Below are 26,546 nucleotides of genomic sequence, written 5' to 3'. Positions count from 1 at the left end.
AGTTGTCCTAAGTATTATACCTATGTGCATTATAAACTTCACAAAATAATGTCATAATTTTTGCTTTAAACACTCAGATGTACTTTATTTGTTATTTTATTATTATTTTTGAAATGGGGTCAGCCTGTTGCTCAGGCTGGGAGCACTGGCAACTCATAGCTTACTCAAGCCTCAATCTCCTGGGCTCAAGCAATCATTCTGCCTCAGCCTCCTAAGTAGCTGGAAGAACAGGTGTATGCCACCACGCCTGGCTAATTTTAGTATTTTTTGTAGAAGCAGGGTCTTGCTATGTTGCCCAGGCCAGTCTTAAACTCCTGGCCTTAAGCAGTTCACCTGCTTTGGCCTCCCAAAGTGCTGGGATTATAGGGATGAGCCACTGTGCCCAGCTTCAGATGTGTTTTTAAAAAATTAAGATAAAAAATAACTTATATTCAAACATAATCTTTTTTATTCTCTTCATCCTTTTCCATAGTTTCAAATTTCCATCTACAGCTGTTTCCCTTTAGCCTGAATAACTGTCTTTAACATTTCTTACTGTACATGTCTATTCTCAAATTCACTTAGTTTTCTTTCATCTCAAAATATCTTTATTTTGCTTTCATTCTTCAAGACTATTTTCACTGGATGTAAAATTCTGGCTTACCAGTTTTGTTTTTTGTAGCACTTTAAAGATTTTTTTTTAGGAGTTTGAGACCAGCCTGACCAACATGGTGAAACCCCATCTCTACTAAATACAAAAAAAATTAGCCAGGCATGATGGTGCAAGCCTGTAATCTCAGCTACTTGGGAGGCTGAGGCAGGAGAATTGCTCAAACTCAGGAGGTGGAAGTTGCATTGAGCCACTGCAGTCCAGCCTGGGCAACAGAGCAAAACTCAATCTAAAAAAGAAAAGAAAAGAAAAGAAAAAAGATGTTTTTGTACTGTCTTCTGGCCTCTGGAGATTTTGGTAAGTCAGTGATTATTTGAATCACTATGACCCTGCACATAATGTGCTGCTTTTCTTTAGCTGCTTTTAAGACTTTCTCTCTATTTTTGGTTTACAGTGACTTCACTCTCATGCGGTAGATGTATTTGTTTTGCTGACGTATATATTTATATCTTTTTCTAAATTTGGGAAGATTTTGGCTGTTATATCTTTATTTTTTTCTATTTCATCCTCTCTACAGGTTCATAAATCTTTTTCTTCTCTTTTTTAAAGTTCATTTTTCTTCCTTTCTGTTGTTTAGATCTGATGATGTCTTTTGATGTATCTTCAAGTTCTGCTTTTGAACCCATCTAGTAATTTAAAAAAAATTTATTTCTGGAATTTTTCCAATTCTAGAATTTGTTTAATTTTTTCATGTATAGTTTTGATTTATTTGCTGAGATTTTATTTATTTATTTTTTCACAAGCATGTGCTTATCTGCTCCATTTACCTTCTTAGAGTAGCTTCTTTGAAGATCCTTGTCTGCTAATCCAGTATCGGATCATTTCTGGGTTAGTGTTCAGTGATTGTTCTGTCCCTCCAATCTAGGCCACATTTTTCTGGTTCTTTGTAGAGCGGGGATTCCAACCCCTGGCAGCAGACAGCTACCTGTCCACGGCCTGTTAGGAACTGGGTTGCCCGAGCATTCCTGCCTGGGCTCCGCCTCCTGTCAGATCAGCAGCAGCATTAGATTCTCTTAGGAGCGGGAACCCTGCTGTGAACTGCATATACGAGGAATCTAGGTTGCATGCGTCTTATGAAAATCTAACACCTGACAATCTGAGATGGAGCAGTTTCATCCCAAAACCATCCCCACCCCTACTACATCCATGTCTTCCATCATATCAGTCCTTAGTGCCAAAAAGGTTGAGGATTGCTGGTGTAGAGTAGTTATTTTACCTGGGATTGGGAATGGCTGGATTCTTTTATATTCCTCAGAAGAATATGTATACTTTTGTTTTAGTAGTCAATCACTTTGCTTAGACTCAAGTCCTCTTTAGTCCTGTTTTCTTTGGCTGGGCTGTGTGCAGTCTGCCCCATACGTTGTGGCTCAGGGATCAGCAAAAGACTTGGCAGAGTTATACACAGAATCTGGGGGTCCCCTGCTCTTATCTTTCTTTTCCAAGATTCTCTATCACTTTTCATAAGCTGAGTTTGCCCCAAGATCTGTTTTCTGGTTATTAGGCCAGAAAGGCTGTGGATTTCTATCAGAGGTTAGCTGTCCTGTGGCTCTGACTTCAACCAGCCCTCAGACTAAATGCTGTAAACAAGAAACTCACTGTATGCCAGTACCTTCTCCAAGCTCAGTGCCCTCCAGAATCTCCTTGCTTTTGTCCAGTTTCCAGTGTCTTTGGGTAGGTGGTGTTTTTCGTTTTGTTTTATTTTTGTTTTTTAAGTATTTCCAGCGTTTGGAGTGTTTCTCTATGGGAGGGTCAAATCTGGTAGTAGTTTACCCATTATATAAGAAGGAAAAAAAACAGAAAGAGCTCTTTGTGATTCTTTAGCATTCCCTATTTATCTGGTTTTGTTCTCTGTCTTTAATGTTAAAGGCTTTCTCAAAATGTCTGGTCCTTTATTTGTTCCTGTTTAAGAAGTTCTGTGTGCAAACCATTGTTCTCAAAGGATAAATTTCTTGGTAGAGTGATCAGGCAGGTGATGGGTATTTCCTTGGTAACTTCAAAATACTACGTTTTCCTCGAGTACATTCAGTTTTTCTTGGGAACAGTATTCCAATTTCTTACTTGTGGGAAATCTGCTTGGATGCATGCAAAGCAGAGTTAAGGAAGAGACTCAGAGTTTAGTGTTCAGATTTTTAATGAATTCTTCCATTTTTCAGCCCAGTAGCTCAGCTACAGCATTAACTGTGCCTGGTAACCCTGTACCACAGTTTCCCTGGGGTCCTTTCTCTAGAGAGTAAACCTTTCCAACTTCTGCTGGGGCGATGGAGGTAGCTTTATAGGGTGGGGAAGCTGATCTAAGGGTCCAGTTGTTTCTTGTTCAGATGTTTAACCAATCCTTTGTTTTCAGCTCCACCCTTACCCCTGAAGGCAGAAGGTCATGGTGACTTCTGTGTCCTGAGCTTTTTGAGTTTTGATTGGAAAACTTCTTGTCGGCTACCTCTGTTTCTCCACCATTTCCAGGCAGTCTTGGTTGTGTGTGTGCGTGTGTGTGTTTTTCCATTCTACTGGTTCAGTTACCATCCATCCTATTTCTGTCTGCTGCCATGCTATTGAAATTTGGTCTTCTGGGGTCTTTGCTCATGTTCTCTATATGCTTTGGTATTTACGTCTCTATTTCTTTACATTCATTTGAGTGGGGTTTTTGGAGGAGGGTAGATGTGTTTTCTCTCATTAATAGGAAGTGAATGAATTATAAGGAACTAATTTAAGGACAAAACATAACTTTTCTGGTAAATGATAAAAGCAAACTTTTCATCACATTATGTTGGATTTTTAAACAACATACTAAACTTGAAGCTTCCTCTCCAAGCAAGAGAGTCAAGTAGAGGTTGGGGTGCTTAAGTATGATGCAGCATTATAGAGATGCTGAGCTATAAGCAACTTGTAGGTCTTTTGGAAAAGAGATTTTTACACTTCTTTAGTGGTAGTACACATTTTTTAAAAATAAAATTTTACTGGCCAGGTGCTGTGACTCATGCCTATAATCCCAACACTTTGGGAGGCCAAGGTGGGCAGATCACCTGAGATCAGGAGTTCAAGACCAGCCTGGCTAAAATGGTGAAACTCCATCTCTACTAAAAGTACAGAAACTAGCCAGGTGTGGTCGTGGGCACCTGTAATCTCAGCTACCACCTGGGAGGCTGAGTCAGGAGAATTGCTTGAACCTGAGAGGCAGAGGTTGCAGTGAGCCAAGATCATGCCACTGTACTCCAGCCTGGTGACAGAGTGAAAATCCATCTCAAATAAATAAATGAATGAATGAAATAAAATTTTACTTGCACTTCAATATATAAAACAGAAAAAGTTGTTTTCTTCCCAGCCATTTAAAGTTTTTTTGTTATAAAACTCCTCAGCTCCTTTCAGGAGCTTTGGGATCCCCTGGAACACAAATGGAAAATCATTACTATAGGGACAGAAATTTACATTGTCCTGGCCCAAACAGTATGTACAACCATTTTTTTTTTCTGGTATAGGAGTGTTAAGAAGTAATTATTTAAAAAAATGTATTAATAGATAATAGACGTATATATATTGGAGAGTAAATGTGATATTTAAGACATTCATGTAATTTGTAAAGATCCAATCAGTGCCATTGGGATATCTGTCACTTTAGATATTTGTCCTGTCTTTATAAGAAGCAATAACATTAAACTTTGTTGGACATTGAATATGTTTGTGACATTATGTTATGGGCTTTATATACATGATCTCATTTAATTCTCACAACAATGCTAGGAGGTAGATGTAATGATTATTTCCATTTCGTAGGTGAGGAAATGGAGGCCTGGAGAGGTTAAGTACTTGTTCATGGATACACGGCTAGGAAGTGGAAGAACTGGGACCCAAAGTCCGCTCACTTAACCGGGACATGACCCTGGGCATGATCTGATGGGCCCTCACTTCCCAAGCCCCTCAGGTGCCTGCATGCCCAGCACCTGGAACGATCATTGTGGGGACTGTATACTGAGGGCTGCCTCCTATTTGTGACAAAAATATAATAGAGTGAAACAAAAATGCAATGCATGTCTCTAATCTTCAGGCAACGGCAGCTCCCAGTCACCCCACCCTATTCTGCATCTGACTCCTGCTCTCCTCCGCAGGTCAAAGGTGAGTGGGACCCACCTTCCGCACATCTTGCACTGTTGCTCTTTTTCCTGGACTCTGGGCGGTGAGAAAGGGGCACTTCTTGCTTGTGTCTCTCCCCAGGTGCGTGCTGCCGGACCCCTAGGCCCACAGCTGGGAGGACTCCAGCTCCTTTTCTCCACCCCGCAGCTGCCCCTACGATGCCGCCCGTGCACCCGCTGCAGGTCACCTCTGGAATGGGCGACTCCAGCCAAATCCACGGAGGCTTTCACAGCTGCCACTCAAACGCCAGTCATCTTGCCACCCCCCTGGACCAATCCGTGTCCTCCCATATGGGGATAAGTTGTTCTTACCATCAGCAGCCTCTGTGCCATAGCCCTGGGTAAAGAAAAAGATATTTAGTCATCAAAGACCTCTGCAGATAGCCTCGGAGCAGCCTGCCTCTGGCAGGGACGTAGAAAGACTGCACAGTGGAGACCTGTCCAGGAGATGGCAGTGTTGAGACGTACATAGGATGTCGCGAGGTCCCAGTGTTTTTGGTTTAGACAATCTTTTAATTAAAAACCCTCTAAATCCAAGGTCCTCATTCAACCAAAAGCTAAAATGTCAGTGAGGTTCTGGATGATGGAGGAAACACTGTTTGTGCGTGTGCAGCCGCAGCTAGACTATCGAAGGGAATTGTGAATGAACTCTTAAAGAAATATCTGCTAATTAAGCATTAACGAATACTCTTTTCTCCTGTCTTCTCTCCTTTTCTTTCTTTTATTCCCTCTTCTGGATCTAGAGGGTGCTAAAAAGAGTAAGGGCCATCAAAATTTATGGTAAAACTCCACGTCAAAAAAAATTGTCGTGTGTAAAATGTATACCTATATTTTAAGTCTGTATCTTCTCTGTCTCAATGAGTACTCTGCCATTGTAAACACTGTCAATTTATCTTTCATATTGGTGAATCTCAGGTCCACTTGATCAAGGAAAACTGAGTTTCAGCCTAGTAGGGCTCAAAGAACCTTAACTAATTGGAATTAAACTTAGAAAAGCAGAGAGCAGTGACCTGGGAGATTACATTTTATTTAATATAACATGGTGCGCAAGGAAGAATCCTAACCTTCATTTTGGTGTCTTGATTTTAGAGCCTCATTGCCTCCAACCAAGAAGAGAAAGTGCACGCAGGCACTGGAGGACTCCGGGGACTGCCGAGTGTGGGCCCACCACTGCAGACCAAGTGAGCAAACCTCGGCGGGGACAAGGGCAATGCCATCAAAGCCTTCTGCATTAAATCAAGGCTTTTTACCAGCCTTTGAGCAGCCCTACAAAAGTTTCCTTCTCACAGAAGAGCAGTGATAGGCTCTGGGAGTTTGGTTCTTTCCTCTCGACGTACCTTTCATGCAGGCAGGGTCACACAGGTCCTCCAAGGAAGAGATGTGGTTTATCTTTCAATTTCAGGGACAGTGTGTCTCAGAGGATCCAGGCTCCAGGCCTGTGAAAGCTGTGTGATGTGGCAGCGCCTTTAAGAGCCTGCTGCTGTGCCCATTGCAATGTTGCAATCCTTCTCAACCTTAATGTGCACAAAATAGCTGGAGGATGTTGGTAAAGTGCAGACTCTGATTCAGTCTCTAGGGTCTGAGGTCTGCATTTCTAACAAGCTCCCAGGTGATGGCAACGCTGCGGGCTCATGGAAGGCACTCTGAGAAGCTAGAACAGGGAGGTGGAAAGTTGAACTCTTCCACAAACTGACTTCAAATTGGCAAGTTCCCAGTGGATGTTTGAAATTTTGTAAAATCATTTTAGCAGTCTTTCACCAAGTCATCTAATGCCCAAGCGGTCAGCCTACCTGTTGTTATTTTTTTTTTTTGGCTTATATAACGTGTAACATGTCATGTTTTGAGCTAAAAGACCTGATAAACAAAGTAGGCTTTTGAAGTCTAAAGACTTGAACTTCAAAATTTTTAGAGTAAATGCTATGGCGCATACTAAGGGTAAAGAATGGCACTTTAGGCCGGTTTTTGTTTGTTTGTTTTTGTAGAAATGGGTTTTGCTAAGTTGGCCAGGCTGATCTCGAATTCGTGGCTTCAAGTGACTCTCCCATTTCAGCCTCCCAAAGTCTTTGGATTGCAGGCAAGAGCCACCATGTCTGGCCTCAACCCAGTTCTATTAGCCACTGTAAATGGCTAATGTGGGCAGTGTGAACAAATTCACCATACCAAGTCCCATTTCTTCTATCTGCATTTGTCAGCTTGGCAAGAGGTTGAAGATTTCCTTCTTGGGCCCCCCATCCCACCATTGTCCCCAAACTCTAGAGGCTTACACTGTCCAGAAAGGAGATGATGTGTGTGGCCTCACCTGAGTGGGAAAAAACACAATCTCTGCAGCTGGGGCTGCTGCCTTTGCCTTTAACAGCCCATGGTAAGATCAATTCTCTGAGGGACCTCTGGTGTCAGCTCCAGCATGGGCTGTGGAGGCCTTCTGTGGATGATGACTTCACCCTGTCAGTCAAGTCCCACCCATCTCCTGGGAGTGCGGTCTCAGAATTGCACTGGTCATCCATCCCTCATATCAACTAAACCTCAAACTGCCTCCTTTTTTTTAATATGCATCCAACATGGTCAGCAGTTGCTCACCATTTCTTTTCCAACCTTAGAAACACAAAATGCTAATTAAAGCCCCATTTGTGGATAAGATAAAACTCTCCATCCACCTTCCCATGCAAGGCTACCCTAATTTCTTCAGGGATCCCCACATCTAGCCTGCAGCTTTTTTTTAATTATTCTCAAACATAAAAGGCTGAGTAAATTCCTAGCCAGACGGGGGAACCATCTGTTCATTCTCCTGCAGATGTACTAGCTCACTAAGGGATACAGGACAAGTCATCCAAGAATTTCCTCGTCAAACCAGATTGCTGCTCAAATTGTCCTGGCCATCTCAGAGTTAAGCTCCATCCTGTGATGGTTTTCTGCTGCCTGCCCCAGAAAGGCCATTGATTCTTCACCGTCTTCAGAGAACAACCATGGAAGAGTGACTGAAATTACTAGGATTTCCAACAGATAGGAAATCCTATATCCCTTGTTTAAGTCCTATTCACTGAAAAGCTGAGTAAAGATAACTGATTCCAGACAACAGTTCCAGAATGAAAATGAGTATGTTCTCAGGACCAAAAAAAAGAAAAAACACAAAAAATAAGAAAGACACAAAATAAAGCATGTAGTTAATCCAAATGCCACATTCTTATTACATTTTGTATTTTTAGCAAAAGTTTTCTAGTCAATAATTCCTATTTGATGTTGCAGGGGCCAAGGGTTTCTACAAAGGTCCTGAGGAAGCAGCACATTGCTAGAAAAAGGAGGAGGTTATGCCAGTGTTACAGACAGAAGGATCACTGATTTTTGATCAGAAATGTCTTAAATTAATCAATAAAGCTTTTCTAGTGCCGTCCTCCCAAGTAGAACACTTTGCCCAAAGGTTCCAAGATCCCCCTTTATAGGCCTGAAAATGTGGAATCACTGGGTTAGTGTGGGCAAATGTAAAATTTTGCTGAGAGAGGAGGTGCTGGTAGGCAGGCTCCTACCAGCTGGTTCCTGGCCCTACTTGGTCTTAACCCCAAATAAAAAAAGGGTTCATGACCTCCCTGGGAGGCTTCAACCCTCTGTTATTTTGAAGCTTAAAAACGAAAGGTTTTCCAGACCTAGAGTCATGGCCAGCGGCCCACAGTAAGAGGTACACTGGCTGAATTCACACTGCAGCATCTGAAAAAGTACCTGTCTTGTCTCTCCAGGAATCTGGGATTCTCAGAGCCTTCTTTTTCTTGATTATAAAATGAGAATAATAATTTTGACTTTACTCATTCCTAAGACTTTTTAAAGTAAGTTATGCAAACATAATTTGAAAAGCATTCAAATGCAAGCTATCAGTTTTCTCCAAAAAGTCTGGACAGGCAGTTTGCTACTTTTACATTCTCACTTCTGTTAGATTTTCTCAAGAGATCGTCAGTCTAGCATGAAGTGAAGAGGAAGGTTTGAATCCCACCTCTTCCACTTAACAGCTGTGACACTGGGAAAGTTATTTCAGGTCTTTGAAAGTCAGTTTTCACATTGGTTAAATAAGATTAAGAAACCTTATCTCATAGCCACTTAGAAATGTTTTTTTTTTTTTGGCAGTATCTACTAAAGCATGTCCTGCAACCTGGTGATTCCACACCTAGAAGTATACTTAGCAGGGATGTGCACATATGCCCACCAAATAAATACATTCATAGGAATGTCCAGAGCAGCATTACTTACAACAACCACAAACTAAAAAGATCCCAAATGGCTGTCAACAGCAAGATAAATTGTAGTATATTTATACAATGGAGTACAATACGGCAATGAGAATGAGCAAAGGACTGCCATTTGCAACACTAATGAATGAATCCCATAAACATACTGTTGGGCAAAAGAGGCCAGTGAGGCTGGGCATGGTGGCTTATGTCTGTAATCCCAGCACTTTGAGAGGCCGAGGTGGGTGGATTGCTTGAGCCCAAATAGCTAATGTGGTGGCACGTACCTGTGGTCCCAACCACACAGAAGGCTGAGGTGGGAGGATAGCTTCAGCCCAGGAAGTTGAAGCTACAGTGAGCTATGATTGTGCCATTGCACTCCAGCCTGGGCAATGGAGCAAGACCCTGTCTTAAAAACAAAAAAAAGAGATCAGTTCAGCATATAAGATTATATATTATGTCATAGTATTCTATTTCTATAAACTGTGCTATGGTGTTAGATTTTAGGGTAGTGGTCAGTCTTGGGCAGGAGAGACTAATTATTGGTAGGGGACATGTGGGTGTCCCCTGGAGGGCTAAAAGGGTCCTGTACCATTAGATCATTTTGTAAATTATAAAATCGTGTATTCATGATCTGTGTACTCTTCTTGATGTACAGTGTCCTTCAAAAAAGAACATTTATGAAACAAAAGATTCTTACCTGGGAGATAATTTAAGGAGCTGATGGAATACTGTGTAAAGTGTCTGGGAAAGCACCTGTGGTGTAGAAAGCCCTCAAAGTAGCAGACATTGTTAGTCATATTGCTATGAATAAGTTCTAGCTAGCCTCACATGTATGCCTTGGGTTTTAGTGTGGGCCTGTAATCCCAGATTCTGATCCCTAGGGTTTTCCCAGCTGATAGCCATCTTCCAGGGAAGCCACAACTGTGTCACTCCTACTGGAGCGGCTGCTCTGACACCCTTACTGTTGTGATGACAAAGGGCAGGAAATGCTGTTATTTTTTAGGACAATCTCCCCTGACCCTGTCCACCTTCCCCATCACTGTCTGGAGGAGTGGAGCTGACTTTTGGCTGCATGCCTGGGAACATTGACCTTGCTGCCATGCTTGAGTAGGAAAGGGCATGATTTAGCCAGTATTCAGTCAGGCACATGGGTTAGTTATTTCACATTAGATAGAGCTACCATGGAGGCCAAGAACAGAAGTATTTCCCAAGACTTCTTAGGAAACACTGAGCTACGTACGTTGAAACAAGGACAGTGATGATGACAGTGCCACTGGTCATAGCTGAAGGCACCGTTGTTTGAACTCTTACCAGTGGCAGACACTGCTCTGCACTTTGCAGTCATGGCCTCCTTGAACCCTTTAACAACCCTGGGAGGTAACATAATTCGTCCCATTTTGCAGATGAAAACACTGAAGCTGACAGAGCTTAAATCATTTTTGTAAGATTGCCTTAGCCCTTAAGTGTAGAGTTGTGATTCAAACCAGGACTGTCTTGATTTGAAACACCCAAGCTCTTTGGCCCTTTCTCCATTGTAGGAGAGAGGAAGATAAGAAAGAAAGAATTACGTTCTCTCTTTCTCTCATTTGGTGTAAGCAGGATGTTTCTTTTCTTTCTTTCTTTCTTTGTTTTTTTGAAAATATTTTAGACCAGGTAGCTTTTGGAGGAGTGAGAGCATGAAGAGCTCCTTGCATTGTCCACTTCATGTGTTTATAGCTGGGAAAAAAGTTTTTCAGGGTTTTGAGAAATCTTCCTAAAATTGGTGTTTTATGAAAACAAAAAAATGCATATTTTGCTTAAGTGACATTTAATAGCAATACCCCAAGAGAAATCGTTTTTTTTTTTTTTTTTTTTTGACATTTGGGATGAAAAGTAGCTCTATTTATTTGTTTTAGGAAGTCCTCAATGGAAGTATAAAGAAAGGAAAAGTTTGATGATTAAAAAACAACCCAGCTCCTTTCTCCTGTATTCTCTAAGCTGTGGGCTAAGTGGATACATTCAATAGGAGCTGATGTCCTATTTGTACATTGTTACTGACAGCCTGAACCTGGTCTCACAAACACCCACTATTTCCCATTCCCTCCTGATGCCAAGCATGAGTGATGGTAGAGGAGTTAAAAGAAAAGGAACAGCAACCATGCCAATACCATTTTACATAAAATTATCTGAGGTTGAATCCATATGGTTCAGGAGGCATACTCAAATTAAGACAAGTTGCAAGGATTATGCAAAATAGGAGGTTGCACATGTGAAATTGCTGTTATTTGACCATTTTTGACATAGAAAAGTGGCAGTTTTCTACAGTTGACATTGCACACTAACAAGATTTTCTCTGTTACTTTATCTTGGTTCTAGCTTCTGAAAGTGCTTTCACTTCCATTATGTCGTTCTCTCTGCTCGTGTAATGCTGTAATGTGTAAAGATGGCATGACACATGTTTTTAATTTCTATTTTGCAGTTGAGGGAAATAAGACTCCAAGTGAATAACTGCTCTAAGTTCAAAAATCTAGTTGGACCACAGGATCTTAGAGCCACAAAAGACCTGCCAAAATCAAAATATATTGGTTGCAATGAACAAAAGCAACACAATATTGAAAAAAAAAAGCAAACTTTCAAACTGCCTTGTGCAAAAAAAGCAAAATAACAACAACAAAACAAATAAAAAACAAAATCAAGGGATCTATTGGCTCCTGTAACCCAAAGGTTTAGAACTGGGTCCCGGAACTCAGATGACATCATCAGGACTGGGTGCCCTTCATTTTTAACTCTGCCTTCTGCTGTGCTGGCATCATTCCCATATGCCTTTCCCTCATGTCCCCAAATGGTGCCAGCAGCTGTTGGGGATGTATCTTGCAGGTTCAAACCCCATGGAGAAGAGTGAGCATCCCCAAAGTGCTGAGATCCACTCTGCTTGAATTGGGATAGGCCACACGTCCACCACTGATGCAATTACTGATGCGAGGACCGAATGCTGTGCTTTGATTGATTGAACTGGGTCACCTACCCTCCTGGCTCTGGGAGTGGACTTCACTGCAACCACACAGACTGAAAATGAAGAGAAGCTATGCAGGATGTAGGGTAGATAGATATTAGGGACAAAGTTCCCAACAAGTGTTCACCTCCACCCTTTGACATCACTGACCCTAGGCTGCTCCTTTTACAGATGAGAAAATGAGGTCAGCAGCACACCTTCTACCCCCAGCACATGACACTTCCCCAGCCACTCTGTCTTACACATGACCCGCTCATTAGCACCATGCTGCTAGCTGTGAGTCTAGGAAAAACAGCCTGGAAGGAAGGCTCTGACCCACCTGTTTCTTTGCAGTGACAAGTAGGAGTCACAGCAGTGAAGTCCAGGACCCTGACAGTGAGGGACAGAACGGGATGCCTACAGACCAGTGCTCTCGTGCTCTGAAGTGGCAGCCATACCATAGTGTTCCTTGGCACAGCTTATTAAACAGTCATTATGAAAAACTGTAAGTGGCCTTGGGTGGGCTGGAGAGTGAGGGGAGAAAGACAGTGCCAAAGCTCAGTACTGAGTTCAAGCACTGGAGCTTTGAGCACCTCTGCTCAAGTGGGGCAAGTCAATGAGAAAGTGTCTGTCTTATTCCTCAGTTTTTGCATCCTAACAAATAAATAGTTGGGACATGGGTTTCTGGCCTTCAGAAAGCCAGACTTATAATTCTATTTGATGATAATTTAACCATTAAATGATGGAGAAAGAAGGAATCTTTCTGGGCTCACATACCAGTTTAAAAACTGGAATATAGAAATTCCCCAAATCCCCAACATTTAATCCTGCAGTTAATTTACAAGGCTATAAAATATTTTTCTAAGGGCCACATTAAATTGTGAGCCAGTGACCACCCCCATCATATATGCTGTGAATGAATATCACCAAGTTTTTTGACAATATATCCTGCAGGAATTGTGGTAGGTGGTTTCTTCGTGTTAAGGAGTCTGAAGTTAAATAATACAAAACATACTAAAAAAATGGAAAAGCTTCACCCTATTTTTATGACATAATATAGTTTCAAGAAATAAATATGGACTCCTAATTATTACTCTTAAACATCCTCTAAACTTTTTTATTTCCTAGCATGTAATTTACCTACTTAAGTCTTCCAGAATTTTCACTGGGCTATAACTTGAGGGCTTTAAAAAATTTTCCAAATTCAAATACAGTAAAGCTTATCACTAGGACTTTTATATTGGATGTACTAGAAGGAAGAAATATTTTCCTTAAAACAAAATCTAGGGAGTTAAACAGACTTTGGGAGTTAGTGTGTTTAATAAGCTAAAGGAAGCTCATTGCTCATTGTGTCATTGAAATATCATGACTTTGTGTCTTTTCTACTGTGTATAATTAGAAGAAGAAATGAGGGGTTCATGGGTTTTGGCTTTGAGGCTTGGCCTTCATTATCTTTTGGGGAACATTCCATGTTCTATATGAAATACGATAACCGAGGTATGAAGCTGTCACACGCAGGCTCAATGTTTTAATTAAAACTTAACTGCTTCCCAGGCTCTATGCATCAAGTTGATCAAGATTTCAAGGTAAGTGTTAGCTCTCTTCTTATTTAAAAGCATTTTTAAGTTTGTTTGAACAGCCTATCTCGACTCCAATAATCTAGAAAAAAATGGAGAACAGAGGTTATGGGGAAAAAAGGAGAACACAGATGATATCAACTCAAAAGTATAGAGGCAGATTTATGTTGAATATTTAGCAATAATTCACTTTTTCTAAGCAAAAAAGGAAGGCAATATTTACCTTCCTTTAGAATTCAGGAATTAGAATTCAGGCCCTCCTAATTTCACTGCTTTTATCAATGAGACAGAAAAACGCCTGTCTTTTCTTATATAATCAGGTCTAATTTGTTCCAAAAATATCATTTTCTTAAGTTACCTAAAAGCATTACAGTTAGGACATTAGAATTTTATTAATTTTTTTCTAAATAATGTTTCAGTGCTATCAAAGAACTTTTAAAAAGTCAGTTTAATTGATTTTATACTTAACTTTTGATAACAAAAGCAGAATTGCCATTCTTATGTAAACAGATTTCTATAATCAGAGATTGATGTTTAAGGTTCAGAATAATCATCAACAGTATAATTCTTGTTGTTTGATTCTGTTTCTGATTACAGCTACCCTAAATTTCAGGCTGATGCGCATATCTTAGCTGTACTTTTTTCTTCAGAGTTTTTGATGGTGAAGCATGAAACATCACCAAAAAATCTCCTTTTTTTCCTCAACCAAGACAGTTCTTATTACCCTCTGTAGTAAAATCTATATAGTTCTATCCATCTAGCCTTTATATGGACAAATTAGCAAATTAATTCTAGAAACCTGAGTCAACAAGAAGTTTCCAGATGGCATAAGACATGTAGTCTTTATCAAATTCTTCATTCAGTGGATTTTATTTTTGCTGCTGGCAGGCACTGTGATTGTGAAGCCTTTGACTGATTGGCTTCTTAAGGGTAATCAATGACTCAATAACTTGATCCATTGGGGAGGTGCAAAGAACATGAACACTCTTCTCCCCAGAGACCCAGTAATATTTTCTGTTTCCAGAATTAGAGGAAAATTTAGAAACTCTGTGTTATTCATTATAATAGCAGCTGTCCAAATTGAGATCCCAGGATGCAAAGATCTGTACAGTAGTGAGTACTGCGCTCCTCTGCTTGTAGAGAGAAGAAACCCGCATTTAGGAAGCTTGATGTATTACAAATCCTGCTGCATATTTTCAACATGCATGGGAAAAATTCATCAAAGTTTTCAACTTTTATATTTTCTATTTGATAATATACACTTAATGTTTTCTTTTTATTAACATTTTAGAATTATTTCGTTAAACCTATTACAGTTTGAGTATTTCTTATCTGAAATGTTTGAGATCAGAAGTATTTCTGATTTGGGAACTTATATGGATTTTGGAAGATTGCATTCTACTTACCAGTTGAGCGCCCCAATCCAAAAATCTGAAATCTGAAATGCTCCAGTGAGCATTTCTTTAGAGCATCATGTTGGTGTTCAGAAAATTTAGGATTGGCCAGGCATGGTGGCTCATGCTTGTAATCCCAACACTTTGGGAGGCTGAGGCGGGCAGATCACGAGGTCAAGAGATCAAGACCATCCTGGTCAACATGGTGAAACCCCATCTCTACTAAAAATACAAAAATTAGTTGCTTGTGCTGGAGCCTGCCTGTAGCCCCAGCTACTCAGGAGACTGAGGCAGGAGAATTCCTTGAACCCTGGAGGCAGAGGCTGAAGTGAGCCAAGATCACACCACTCTCCTCCAGCCTGGGTGACACAGCGAGACTCCATCTCACACACAAAAAAAGTTTAGGATTTTGGACCACTTCAGATTTGGGATGCTCAACTTATATATACAAAGCATTCCTATTGGAAATACCAGAGATAAAACAAATAAAGAAAAATTTGATTAGCCACCTCACCACTATCCCATTTCTTTCTGCAGAAGTAACAGCCCTAGTAGGTTTTCAGTGCTTTTACCAAATTGTGAGAATAAAAAGGAAATGACCATACTCTAGTGAAAACAGGTTTCCAATCAATTGCATAACTGGCTCTGGTTGATTTAAGAGCTATTCCTGGTAATTCTGCGAAGTCTGCTTTTCCATGTGATCATCAATAGGCTGAATATTCTTTCATCTGAGTGACTTTTTAAATATGTTGTTGCTGGTGAAATTTAGAGACTTTTTTTTTGTAAAGGAGAAAAGAGATTAATTTTACCTCAGATATTTCACAAGTCTGAATAATATGTTGACTTCTCAACATCTAGCCTACATCTTTCTATAGTATTATGGAGTCAAATTAAAAGTCTAGAAAGCACAAAGGGGAAAAGCCATCTGAAAAAAGAATGCTTCCATTTGGCAAGAATTATACTTCTGGCCAGGTGCGGTGGTCACGCCTGTAATCCCAGAACTTTGAGATTCCGAGGCAGGTGGGATCACTTAAAGTCAGGAGTTTGAGACCAGCCTAGCCAACATGGCAAAACCCCATCTCTACTAAAAATACAAAAATTAGCCAGGTGTGGTGATGCACCCCTGCAGTCTCAGCTACTTAGGAGGCTGAGGCAGGAGAATCACTTGAACCCAGGAGGCTGAGGTTGCAGTGAGCAGAGATTGTGCTACTGCACTCCAGCTTGAGCAACAGAACAAGACTCTGTCTAAAAAAAAAAAAAAAAAAAAAAGGATTGTACTTCTTTGTGAGAAAATAAAAAGATAAAAAGCTTGGAAACAGTCAGCTGTGTTTGGAAATGTTATTTTTATTTCTTCATTAAAAATTCAAGAAATCAATTGATTAAATACAGCAAAAGGCATTTTTCATAGGGCACTTTCCTGAAATGTTTATACAATTAGTATTGTTAATGAAAAGAAATATGTAGAAAACATTTGTAAAACTGGTTTCTTGGTTTCTCTTTTCATAGACCTGATGTGGGCTATCAAGTTGTAACAGACAAAGGATTTAATTTTTCGCCAGCAGATGAAGCTTTTGTTTGCCAAAAAAAGAATCATTTTCAGATAACCATCCACATCCAAGTTTGGGGAAGCCCAAAATTTGTTGAAACCCAGATGGGCCTAAAGCCAATAGAAATGTTTTACTTGAAAACTTTTGGCATTAAGGTATGTCTTTTATTTAGTTCAGTTTACATAAGTCATTTATTTTGTTCTAGTTATCTATTGCTGCATGACAAACTATCCCAAAATGACTTAAAATAATAGCAATCCTTTATTTTTGGTCACAAATCTGCAACTGGGTCAGGGTATGACTATGACAACTTATCTCTGTTCAGAAGTCATCAACTGGGGCAGCTTAACTGGGCCATTTTCAAGAAGCACTCAGATGCCTGTTGAGTTTGTGTTGGCCATTAGCTGGAGCTCAAATGGGGCTCTAACTGACAAGGCTTAACTCTTCTGTATGTGAACTTCTGTATGGGACAGCTTGTGTTTCTTCCTAGTATGGTGGGTGGGTTCTAAGAATAAACATTGCAAGACAAGTGAAGTGTCAATTTCTTTCTTTCTCTTTCTTTCCTTTTCCTTTTTCCTTCCTTCCTTCCTTTCTCTTTCTTTGTCTCTCTCTCTCTTTTTCCCTTTCTCTCTCTTTCTTTCTCTCTCTCTTTCTCCCTTTCTCTCTTTCTTTTTCTCTTTCTCTCTTTTTTTCTTTCTGAAAAGGTCTTGCTCTCTCACCCAGGCTGGAGTGCAGTGGCATGATCATGGCTCATTGCAGCCTTGACCTCCCAGGCTCACGTGGGAGCCTCCCAAGTGCTCATGCCACAGGAGTGTAGCTGTTTTTGTAGAGATGAGGTCTCACTATGTTGCCCAGGCTGGTCTTGAATTCCTGGGCTCAAGTAACCCTCCTGCCTCAGCCTCTCAAAGTACTGGGATAACAGGCATGAGTCATTATATCCAGCCAAGATGCCGATTTCATAAGCCTGGGCTCAGAAAATGGCACAGCATCACTTCAAACTATAGTTTTATAGTTTTTAGTGAATACTCTTGCAATTATTTTACTAAATGTTTTCTTAATTATTTAATTTTTATTCATGTTTATGCATTTTCATATGAAGTAGATTCATTATTTTCATCAGATTATCAAAGAGATCTGTGACTTAAAAAAAGTCAAGGAGTTAGTAATTTAGTCAATACCCCTCTTCTACAGTTTAACAGAAGGGAGGCTGAGAACCAATAATGTTACACAATTCATTCAAGGTAGTAAAATGGTAGAGCTGGGTTCAGAATGCAGGTAATATGACTTCTGAGTGATCAAAAAGTATTTATTAAATTATAACTTTATATCCAGTTCCTAAGAGGGAGCAGCATTCATTATCTGTATATTTTATTGTTTTTTGTTGTTGTTTTGTTTTCTTTAAGATAGGGTCTCACTCTGTCACCTAGACTGGAATGCAAGGCTTTATCACAGCTCACTGCAGCCTCAACTTCCTGGGTTCAAGCAATCCTCTTGCCTCTGCCTCCCAAAGTGTTGGAATTACAGGCATGAGCCATTGTGCCTGGCCTACATATTTTATTCTGATAGCTAACCTGGGCTTAGGCACTAAGGCTTGGCTGCTGCACACATCAACTGCTCTTGCATCAAACTGAGCTCTTAAACAAAACAAAACAAAAAATACAAAAATACATATAAACATCAAACAAACCAGCAACAAAAACACATTCTTTTTATTATGAACGTAATATGAGTTCATTGTGAAAATTTTGGAACATAATAGAAATATATGAAAAAGAGATAAAATTCATTTTTATTTGGGATCCACCATTCAGTAGCCTATTTTTTTCTCATTTTTTTGTTATTAAAATTAATCTTATATTGCTAATACTATATTGTGAACATCACATTATATGATATTATTAAGAACCCCATAAAAATATTGTTCACAAAGATGTGTAGTTTTCCATTGTATGGATGCATCATATTAATTCCTTTATTATTAGAAGTTTTGTTTATTTTCAATTTTTTATTGTTAATAAAACTGCAGTGAACATCCATGTAAACCTACCTTTGCATAAGGATACATTCCAGAAGGGAAATTTACACATGAATACAAACATTATTAAAACTCTTGATATAGGCCACCAATTGCTTTCTAGAAAGATTTTTTACAATCTTTCTAGAAAAATTACACCAATTGTATATTACAGGGCTGGTCTCACAAGCCCTTTCCAATATTCACAGAACAAGAAGAGTTTGTAGCAGATGCTGAATAAATGTTATTTCCTATGTTTTATTTATTATATTGTATATCATTGTTTCTTCACAGTAGAATGTAAGCTCCCCAAGGATAGGAAATTTTGTTTATTGTGTTTAGTTCTCATCTCTAATGTCTAAAGCAGTTCCTGGTACATAGTGGGTGCTCCATAAGTACTTCTAGAGTGAATGAATAAATAAAAAGCTGCCTTGCTCCTGATGTTTCAGTCATCTTCTAGCCCGCTCTGTATTCACTACTTCCCTGAAATACTCTGTTGTCTTGTGTTCTCATTGTTTAATTTCACAGGTGTTTCTTTCTCTCCTCATCAACAGCACACTGCGTTAAGGTAGGGACTGTTGTCTTATGTGTCTTTTCGGTGACTTGTCCCTCCTGCCTAGGATGATGCCTTGAAAAACTTTTTAGGTACTCAAAAATTCTTTACTAATTAACATTTTTATAAGTAAATAAATTAAATAATTAATTAATCTACTTTTTATTGTTCCATACAGGTAGAAGCCACCAATCAAATAATTGCTATTGAACAGTCCCGGGCAGATAGGAGCAAAAACATTTTCAATCCTGTTAAGTAAGAATTTACTTTCTGAATTCTTTTGTGAGTGTTTTGTGAATAAACACCTAATTTCTTTATTATATATATATAATTTTATTACCTAATTTATTTTGCTTATTTAAAATGAAGCCTACCATAGAATCCAAATTAATAATGTTAATGTAGTTTTTTTTGTTTCATTTTTTTTGAGACTGAGTTTCGCTCTTGTTGCCCAGGCTGGAGTGCAGTGGCACAATCTTGGCTCACTGCAATCTCCACCTCCTGGGTTCAAGCAATTCTCCTGTCTCAGTTTCCCAAGTAGCTGGGATTACGGGCACCTGCCTCCATGCCCAGGTTATTTTTGTATTTTTGGTAGAGACCGGGTTTTGCCATGTTGGCCAGGCTGGTCTCAAACTCCTGACCTCAGGTGATCTGCCTGTCTCAGCCTCTCAGACTGCTGGGATTACAGGAATGAGCCACTGTGCCCAGCGGTTAATGTAGTATTAATGTTAATATTATGACTAGATGTCCATCAACAAAAATAAAGTTGTACTATGGATTGACACCATTGTAAAAATTCTTTATAAAAAGATCTATTTTAAAGCTATTATTATTTTTATATTATTTATTGCTAAAAGCTTTGCTAACAACCTTACTAACAACTTTAGTTTCTTGAGATAGATTATGGCTAGATCTTTCTTTTAATTTTTCGTTTAAATCAGTATAATGTTGATTGAAGTAATTTCAAGATTGTATATCCATGCTGTGCTTAGAGGTCATTTTTTCTTATTCTTTAAAGCTGCATTGATAGCTGGCTGAATGGATTCCAATATAGAAAGCATATATAGCTGGTAGTATGCAAAGTTAGAGTCTTCTTTGTAGGATGACTTAGGGTGAATAGGATTTGCTTTTTGACTGGTTTGACTGGGATGCAGTGGAGACATCTCAGGGTTTTGACCCTGAGTCAACCGCCTTTGGGCTGCAAAGAAAATGGTCTCATGGCCTGGACAGACCAGAAGCCACTTGTACAAACGCAGCACTAAATGTGTGTGGCACATCTGGGTCTCCCTTGTCTGGGAAGGGTGTATGTGGCCCTCCTTTGGAGGAAGCTGCCTCCCACTGCTAGACTAGGAGAAGGCAAACACATGAAGAGGGAGCAAAGGCATTCATGCGAGACCTAAACTGCTTCAGTCAGGAGATGAGTGCTATCACAACAGTGGCAGCAGCACAAATGAAAGGCTTTCTCTTCCCATTGTGGAGGTAAAAGGATCCATACCGGGTATATGGAGCATACGGCCCTTGTGAGTCGGGAGCGCCAGGCTTGAGCTTCTGCTGACTGAGCATTTCCTACCCTTCAAGGTATTCCATGGCCTTCCTGGCAGCCATTCCAGACCACGCTGTGGATAGCAGTGAATAACTGGCAATTAGATTAAACTGTTCTCCCAGTGTGATGAGAACTGGGAACCAAACGTAGTTGAGAGTTTAAAAGTGAATTCGATATGATCAGAGATTTCGTGTTCTCTTATAGTCTCTTGGATTTTTGCTGTTTGTTTTAGAATCGAGCTATTGGCTGACCAGGTCACCAAAGTAACGCTGGGACGATTACACTTCAGTGAAACCACAGCAAATAATATGAGAAAAAAGGGAAAACCAAATCCAGACCAGAGGTACTGGTGTCACTGTGTGCATGGCAGTATCTGGGTAGGAAGTGCCCTCCTGGGCGCCTCTGATCCTCCTGATACCAGCCAGCACACGGGGCCTCCCTAAGCCACTTGCCTCCTTTCTCTGCCTCTCAGATTATTAACATTTCTCCTTTACCCATGGACATCTTTCTTCTCCACCCTCATTCCCTGCAATGCCCACTTTCCTGCCTAGCCCTAACTCTGCCTGGCTCACTTCCCTCCATGGTTTTCTAGAGTGGCCACGTGTTTATGTCTCATTGCCATCCAAAGATTGAGAACTGACTGCATTTCTTAACCAGTGTGCTGGCCTCTAGAGCTGAAGTTCTGCTGTGACCTTTTTGATTAAAAAAGAAAATAACTTATTTTCATGATTTAGACCTGTGGCTTTCAAAGTGTGGTTCCAGGACTATCAGAAATGGACACTTGTTAGAAATGCAAGTTCTTGGGCCTTAACAAAGAATCAAAAACTGAATCGAAAACTCTGAATCAGAAACTCTGGGGATGGGGCTCAGCAATTTGTATTTTAACAAACCCTCCAGGTGACACTGATACATGCCCAAGTTTGAGAACTGCTGGTTTTAGAACATAGTTTTGGAGTTGGATAGAATTGAATTTGACTATTTTATACTGGCATTTACTAGGTGAGTGATCTTGGGCAGAAAACTTAACCTCTCTGAAATTCATTTTCCTGTCCTATAAAATAAGAGACAGTAACAATATTCTACTCCGGTAAAGTTGTTTTGAGAATCTAAATAGACTAATGTGGGTAAACTGCTTAGCCCGGTACATCACACACTGAGCTCTTGATAGTAGCTAATACTAATAATGATATCAGTTACTACTCTTACTGATTTACTTTAGATGCAGAGGGAAACTCTTGTTCTCTGGGAGAATAGGAGTGTTATAGAGGAAGTTGGTAAAGTTTTTTTTCATGCAGTTCTTAGGATAAAAGCTTCTTTGATGAGGATAGTTTTAATTTTGACTTTCAAGAAATGGTCTAGTCTTAAAACTGTCTCATCAGTGGTACATATGAAAAGGCAATTGAAGGAACAGTGATAAAAATTGCCTTGGGAGCAATTGAAGGGGAGGTCTGAGTCTTTGGCTAAAGTCAAGCCCTGAGAATGTTGAAGGCACAGGATACATGGCCAAGGGCAGGCTGAACTGGGAAGGATCCGGTGTGGTGGCACAGACCCTATGGAGTCAGCCTCCGTTAAGGCCCAGGCCATGTGGCTTCTGTGGCTCTGAGCAAAGGGACCTTTAAGGTGGCTTCCTGTTGTATTTGTGAACCGTGCTGTGCTGAGGGCCCAGGACTGCGGCGTGGAGACAGGCTGACCCCAGCCCCCTCCTGGGATATCTCCCTGGGCCAGCCTGCTTTCCTGCTCTTTTGGAGCCTGTAAAACAGCTCACAAATACCACCAACTGGGCAAAGTGCTGACCCAGAACAATAGCAAGTAAATCAACTACTCTCTTGTTTCACTGGGGGGACAACTTAGAGTAGAAAGGAAAAGGAAGTCTTTAAATAGCAAACTCATCTCGATAAGTTCACTATTGATCAACTGTTGGGTGGTATTTGATTGTATGAAGTGTGTCTCCATTCCTGATGCATTGACATTGGTCTACTGTCTCTGAATTAGATACTTCATGTTGGTGGTTGGACTGTATGCTGCTAACCAAGACCAGTTCTATCTGTTGTCTGCCCACATCTCTGAAAGGATCATTGTAAGGGTAAGCTCAGTTCTCTGACTTTTCTGGATTCCACATGCTTTCCTCCTATGTAGGCAGAACTGGAATTTTCAATGATGTGCTTTTTCGATGATACTGATTATTTCAATGATAATTATAGTAATAGCAGAATTTTTTTTTTTTTTTTCGAGACGGAGTTTCGCTCTTCTTACCCAGGCTGGAGTGCAATGGCTCGATCTCGGCTCACCGCAACCTCCGCCTCCTGGGTTCAGGCAATTCTCCTGCCTCAGCCTCCTGAGTAGCTGGGATTACAAGCACACGCCACCATGCCCAGCTAATTTTTTGTATTTTTAGTAGAGAGGGGGTTTCACCATGTTGACCAGGATGGTCTCAATCTCTTGACCTCGTGATTCACCCGCCTCAGCCTCCCAAAGTGAATAGCAGAAATTCTTATTTGAGTTTTCTCATAGTGGTTCACAATCAAGGGCAATTTTTTCTTCCAAGGGTCACTTGGAAATGTCTGGAGACATTTTTGGTTGTCACAGCTGGCATCTAGTGGGTAGAGACCAGGGATACTGTTCAGTAACTTACAATGCATGAGACAACCTCCACAACAAAAAATTATGCCTCCCAAAATGTTAGTGGTGCTGAGGTCGAGACACTCTGGTTTTTACACTGTGATTTAGGCACTGAGCTAAATAATTTACATATGACATCATTTTACATTATTATACTTTCACATTACATTATTTATACCCAGAACAACTGAGGCTTAAGAGGCTAAGTAACTAATCCATGATCTCACAAATTATAAATGATGGATCCTGGATCTCTCTGACCCTAAAGCCTGCAGGGTGGGGAAAGTGGTAGGAAAGCATTCCAGGCCAAAAGTGATTGGTGGTGCCAGGGCATCTGGGCCACTGCCTAGCACATAGGAATGGCTGGCTCAGCACATTTTGCTGAATGAGTGATTGGTCACATCTGTGCAGGGGAGTCTTGGCAGCCACAAAAACATAAAGCTGTTGGCAGCTGCAGCTGCAGCTGTGTGAGTTCAGGCTGGCCACCACTGAAAATACCAGAGGCATGAAGTAACAGGTAGCCACAGGCCTGGCAGCCCTGGCAGCCCTGGGAGGGGCTGTGTTGTTATGGATCTTTGAAGCGATACATGGGGACCATGCAAACTCCAACAGAGAGCAGTGTTCACCGTGGGCCTGCCCATGTATGTGGCTGTTAACCTGAGGCCCTGAGGAGGAGGAAAAGATCTGCCCATTTGGGGAAATGGCATCTCTCCTTGCCTGTGACGAACCGTTCTGAAACAAAGAGCCCTCTGTAATTCCTTTTGTCAATGAAAATTAATAAGCCTCCTATTAGTGGAAATCCTTTAACTATATCTCAATGTTTTAATGCAGATGAAGTAATGATAGAAATGAGGTAAAACACTTATGTGTTCAGCAGTCCCAGGGCATGCACACCCTAGGCTGCTGACATAACCTGCAGCAAATGAGGATTCTCTGGGGCAGAGGCAGGTGTGGCCTCTCCTTGCATCATAAGCCAATCACAGAGGTACCTGTCCATCCCTCTGCAGGGGCCAGAGCCATCTTTGACATCTCATTTGATGTTATCTGGAATTGCCTTGCTATGCTAACAAATCTGGTTTAAAGTCAAGTCTAGAAACCTAGGTTGCATGTTGTTTCTCTTTGGAAGGAATAAAGACAGATAATGCCATTCTTTTCAGAGTTAGCATAGATTAGATATGATGACAGTACTCTCCTGATCAGTGTAACTTCTGCTTGAGACATAGTCTGCTAGCCACCTGCATACTTGGAATAATTTACCTAGTGATGAGATTTCTCCATTTGCTGCTGACAGCTCCTGCAAAGCTATACGCAGCTTCCATGCAATTCCACACAACAGCAACATGAGAGGGAGAGAGCTCCACTCTCTAGCCTCCTGTTTACCAAAAACTCTCTGTTAATTGGCACCTCCTTAAATCCCAAGCACAATGATAATGAGCTCATAATGATGACTTTGAGAAGCTGAAAGTTCCATAATTCAGATTCAGTATGAATACCCAAAATATTAAATTTACTCAGCATAGTTTGAGTTTCATGCTATTCACTGAATTTTTATTTAAAAAAAATATTGTATTCCAGATCTGATAGTTTTCTGCCAGATACGATTTTGGTTAAAGAGAATACCCTATTCTACAAGTGTGCTGGATAACACAAAGGTCACCCTAACAGCAATTAGAAGAAAAGGATTACTAATATCAACTGTTCATCCCCGCACTAGAAATACCTTATTGATATTATTTCACTCAAACTCTAAAACACAGAAGTGAAAATGAATGCAGACTTTTCAGTCCATTTAATTGTTTAAGAAATGACATTATTGTTTGAATTAGTGAGTTTTAGAAATGTCCACAGAATACATTTTCTGCCACCTGAGATTCTAGAGGAGTCTATATGGTGCATACAAATAGGTTGGGTAGAGGGCAGACCAGCCAACATTCTACAAAAGAGCCAGATGTGGCCACTTAGGTCATAGCCTGGTTCTGTTAGTTTGAGCTCCAGAATGAAGAATGGGAAAAAAAATTTGACACAGATACTACAATCCCTGACCACATTAAATGGAGAAATGAAAACTGCATTTAAACAAATGCAGACTTGTTTTGTGGCCTAAGAATGACTCCTCCTAATGGCAGAGATTGACATTTTACTATTTGGTAAGGGTGAATGTATGAGGCCTAGATGAGTTCCAGGCCTCCAGGAAGGGTCCAGGAGACCAAGCTTGTCAGAATTCTGCTTGGAGAGAGAATGGTGGGAAGGACCCAGTAATTGTTCATCTGGGTTGTCAATCAAAACAGCTCAAGAAGTATATTATGGTCCTTTAGCATAAATTGACCAATGGAAATTAAGGCTTACTCCAAAGAACAGATTTATTTCTTGAGTCTTTGTTTCTGGGAGAATTTCTCAGTGGAATTCCTTCAGATTCCCCTTCTATTTCAGGCCCACTTTCCTTATAAAATACTTAATTAAACCTGGTTTGGAGTGCAATGTTGCAAGCAGGAGGGATGATTACTTCTGTCTGCCATTCAAAGACACTCTAGGGTTTCTTCATTTTGGAAAGTAATAAATTATTCCAGTTTCTTTTCCAGAAGACTAGAAATGGGCATGTCCCCAAGAATTCTTCCTCTACTGCTCTACAAATCGCACTGTGTGAGGTGGGAAACCAAACCTAGGGTTGGGGAAGATAATATAATAATGCATATGTGCATACATGCACGCGCGCGCACACACACAAACACACATCCCTCTTTTGGAGTTCAGGTGAATTTTTATTTACTCAAAGAAAACAGTTTATGAGGCTGGGCATGGTGGCTCATGCCTGTAATTTCAGCACTTTGGGAGGCCAAGGTGGGCAGATCACAAAGTCAGGAGTTTGAGACCAGCCTGACCAACATGGTGAAACCCTGTCTCTACTAAAAATACAAAAATTAGCCAGACATGGTGCTGCACACCTGTAATCCCAGCTACTCAGGAGGCTGAGGCAGGAGAATCACTTGAACCTGAGAGGCAGAGGTTGCAGTGAGCCGAGATTGCGCCACTGCACTCCAGCCTAGATGACAGGGCAAGACTCTGTCTCAAAAAAAAAAAAAAACAAAAAAACAGTTTATGGAGTAATACCTGTTTTGGACTCAACAGATCTTTCTGTCAACTATAGAAGGGCAACTTATGACCAGAGTACATGGCATAAATAAGTAGTTCTCAAACTTGTATTATGAATAAGAATCCCCAGAGAGCTTGTAAGAACACAGATACCTGTGTTTTTTATTTAATAGGTCAGGATGCCTGAGAATATGCATTTCTAACAGGCTTCCAGGAGATGCTGATGTTGTTAGCCTGCAGACCATGCTTTGAGT

At 40.4% G+C, this 26,546-nt stretch overlaps 1 protein-coding gene across 1 annotated transcript in view; it reads left to right on the top strand.

Annotated features, from left to right (window-relative positions):
* MYRFL (myelin regulatory factor like) overlaps positions 1–26,546 on the top strand; it is a 122,738-nt gene that overhangs the window by 42,513 nt on the left and 53,679 nt on the right. The window contains exons 3-10 of the mRNA XM_012441352.2: positions 4,686–4,753; positions 4,853–5,111; positions 5,860–5,951; positions 12,310–12,460; positions 16,433–16,628; positions 19,219–19,295; positions 20,816–20,926; positions 22,576–22,666. Of these exons, the coding sequence (XP_012296775.2) occupies positions 4,686–4,753; positions 4,853–5,111; positions 5,860–5,951; positions 12,310–12,460; positions 16,433–16,628; positions 19,219–19,295; positions 20,816–20,926; positions 22,576–22,666 (1,045 nt within the window). The remainder of the gene's footprint in view (positions 1–4,685; positions 4,754–4,852; positions 5,112–5,859; positions 5,952–12,309; positions 12,461–16,432; positions 16,629–19,218; positions 19,296–20,815; positions 20,927–22,575; positions 22,667–26,546) is intronic.

This window comes from Aotus nancymaae, unplaced genomic scaffold, assembly GCF_030222135.1.
Source record: "Aotus nancymaae isolate 86718 unplaced genomic scaffold, 86718_ANA_hifiasm-v0.15.2.pri h1tg000016l, whole genome shotgun sequence".
In the NCBI taxonomy this organism is placed as follows: domain Eukaryota; kingdom Metazoa; phylum Chordata; class Mammalia; order Primates; family Aotidae; genus Aotus; species Aotus nancymaae.
The sequence above is the reverse complement of the archived record's forward strand: the minus strand, read 5'-3'. Positions and strand labels throughout refer to the sequence as shown.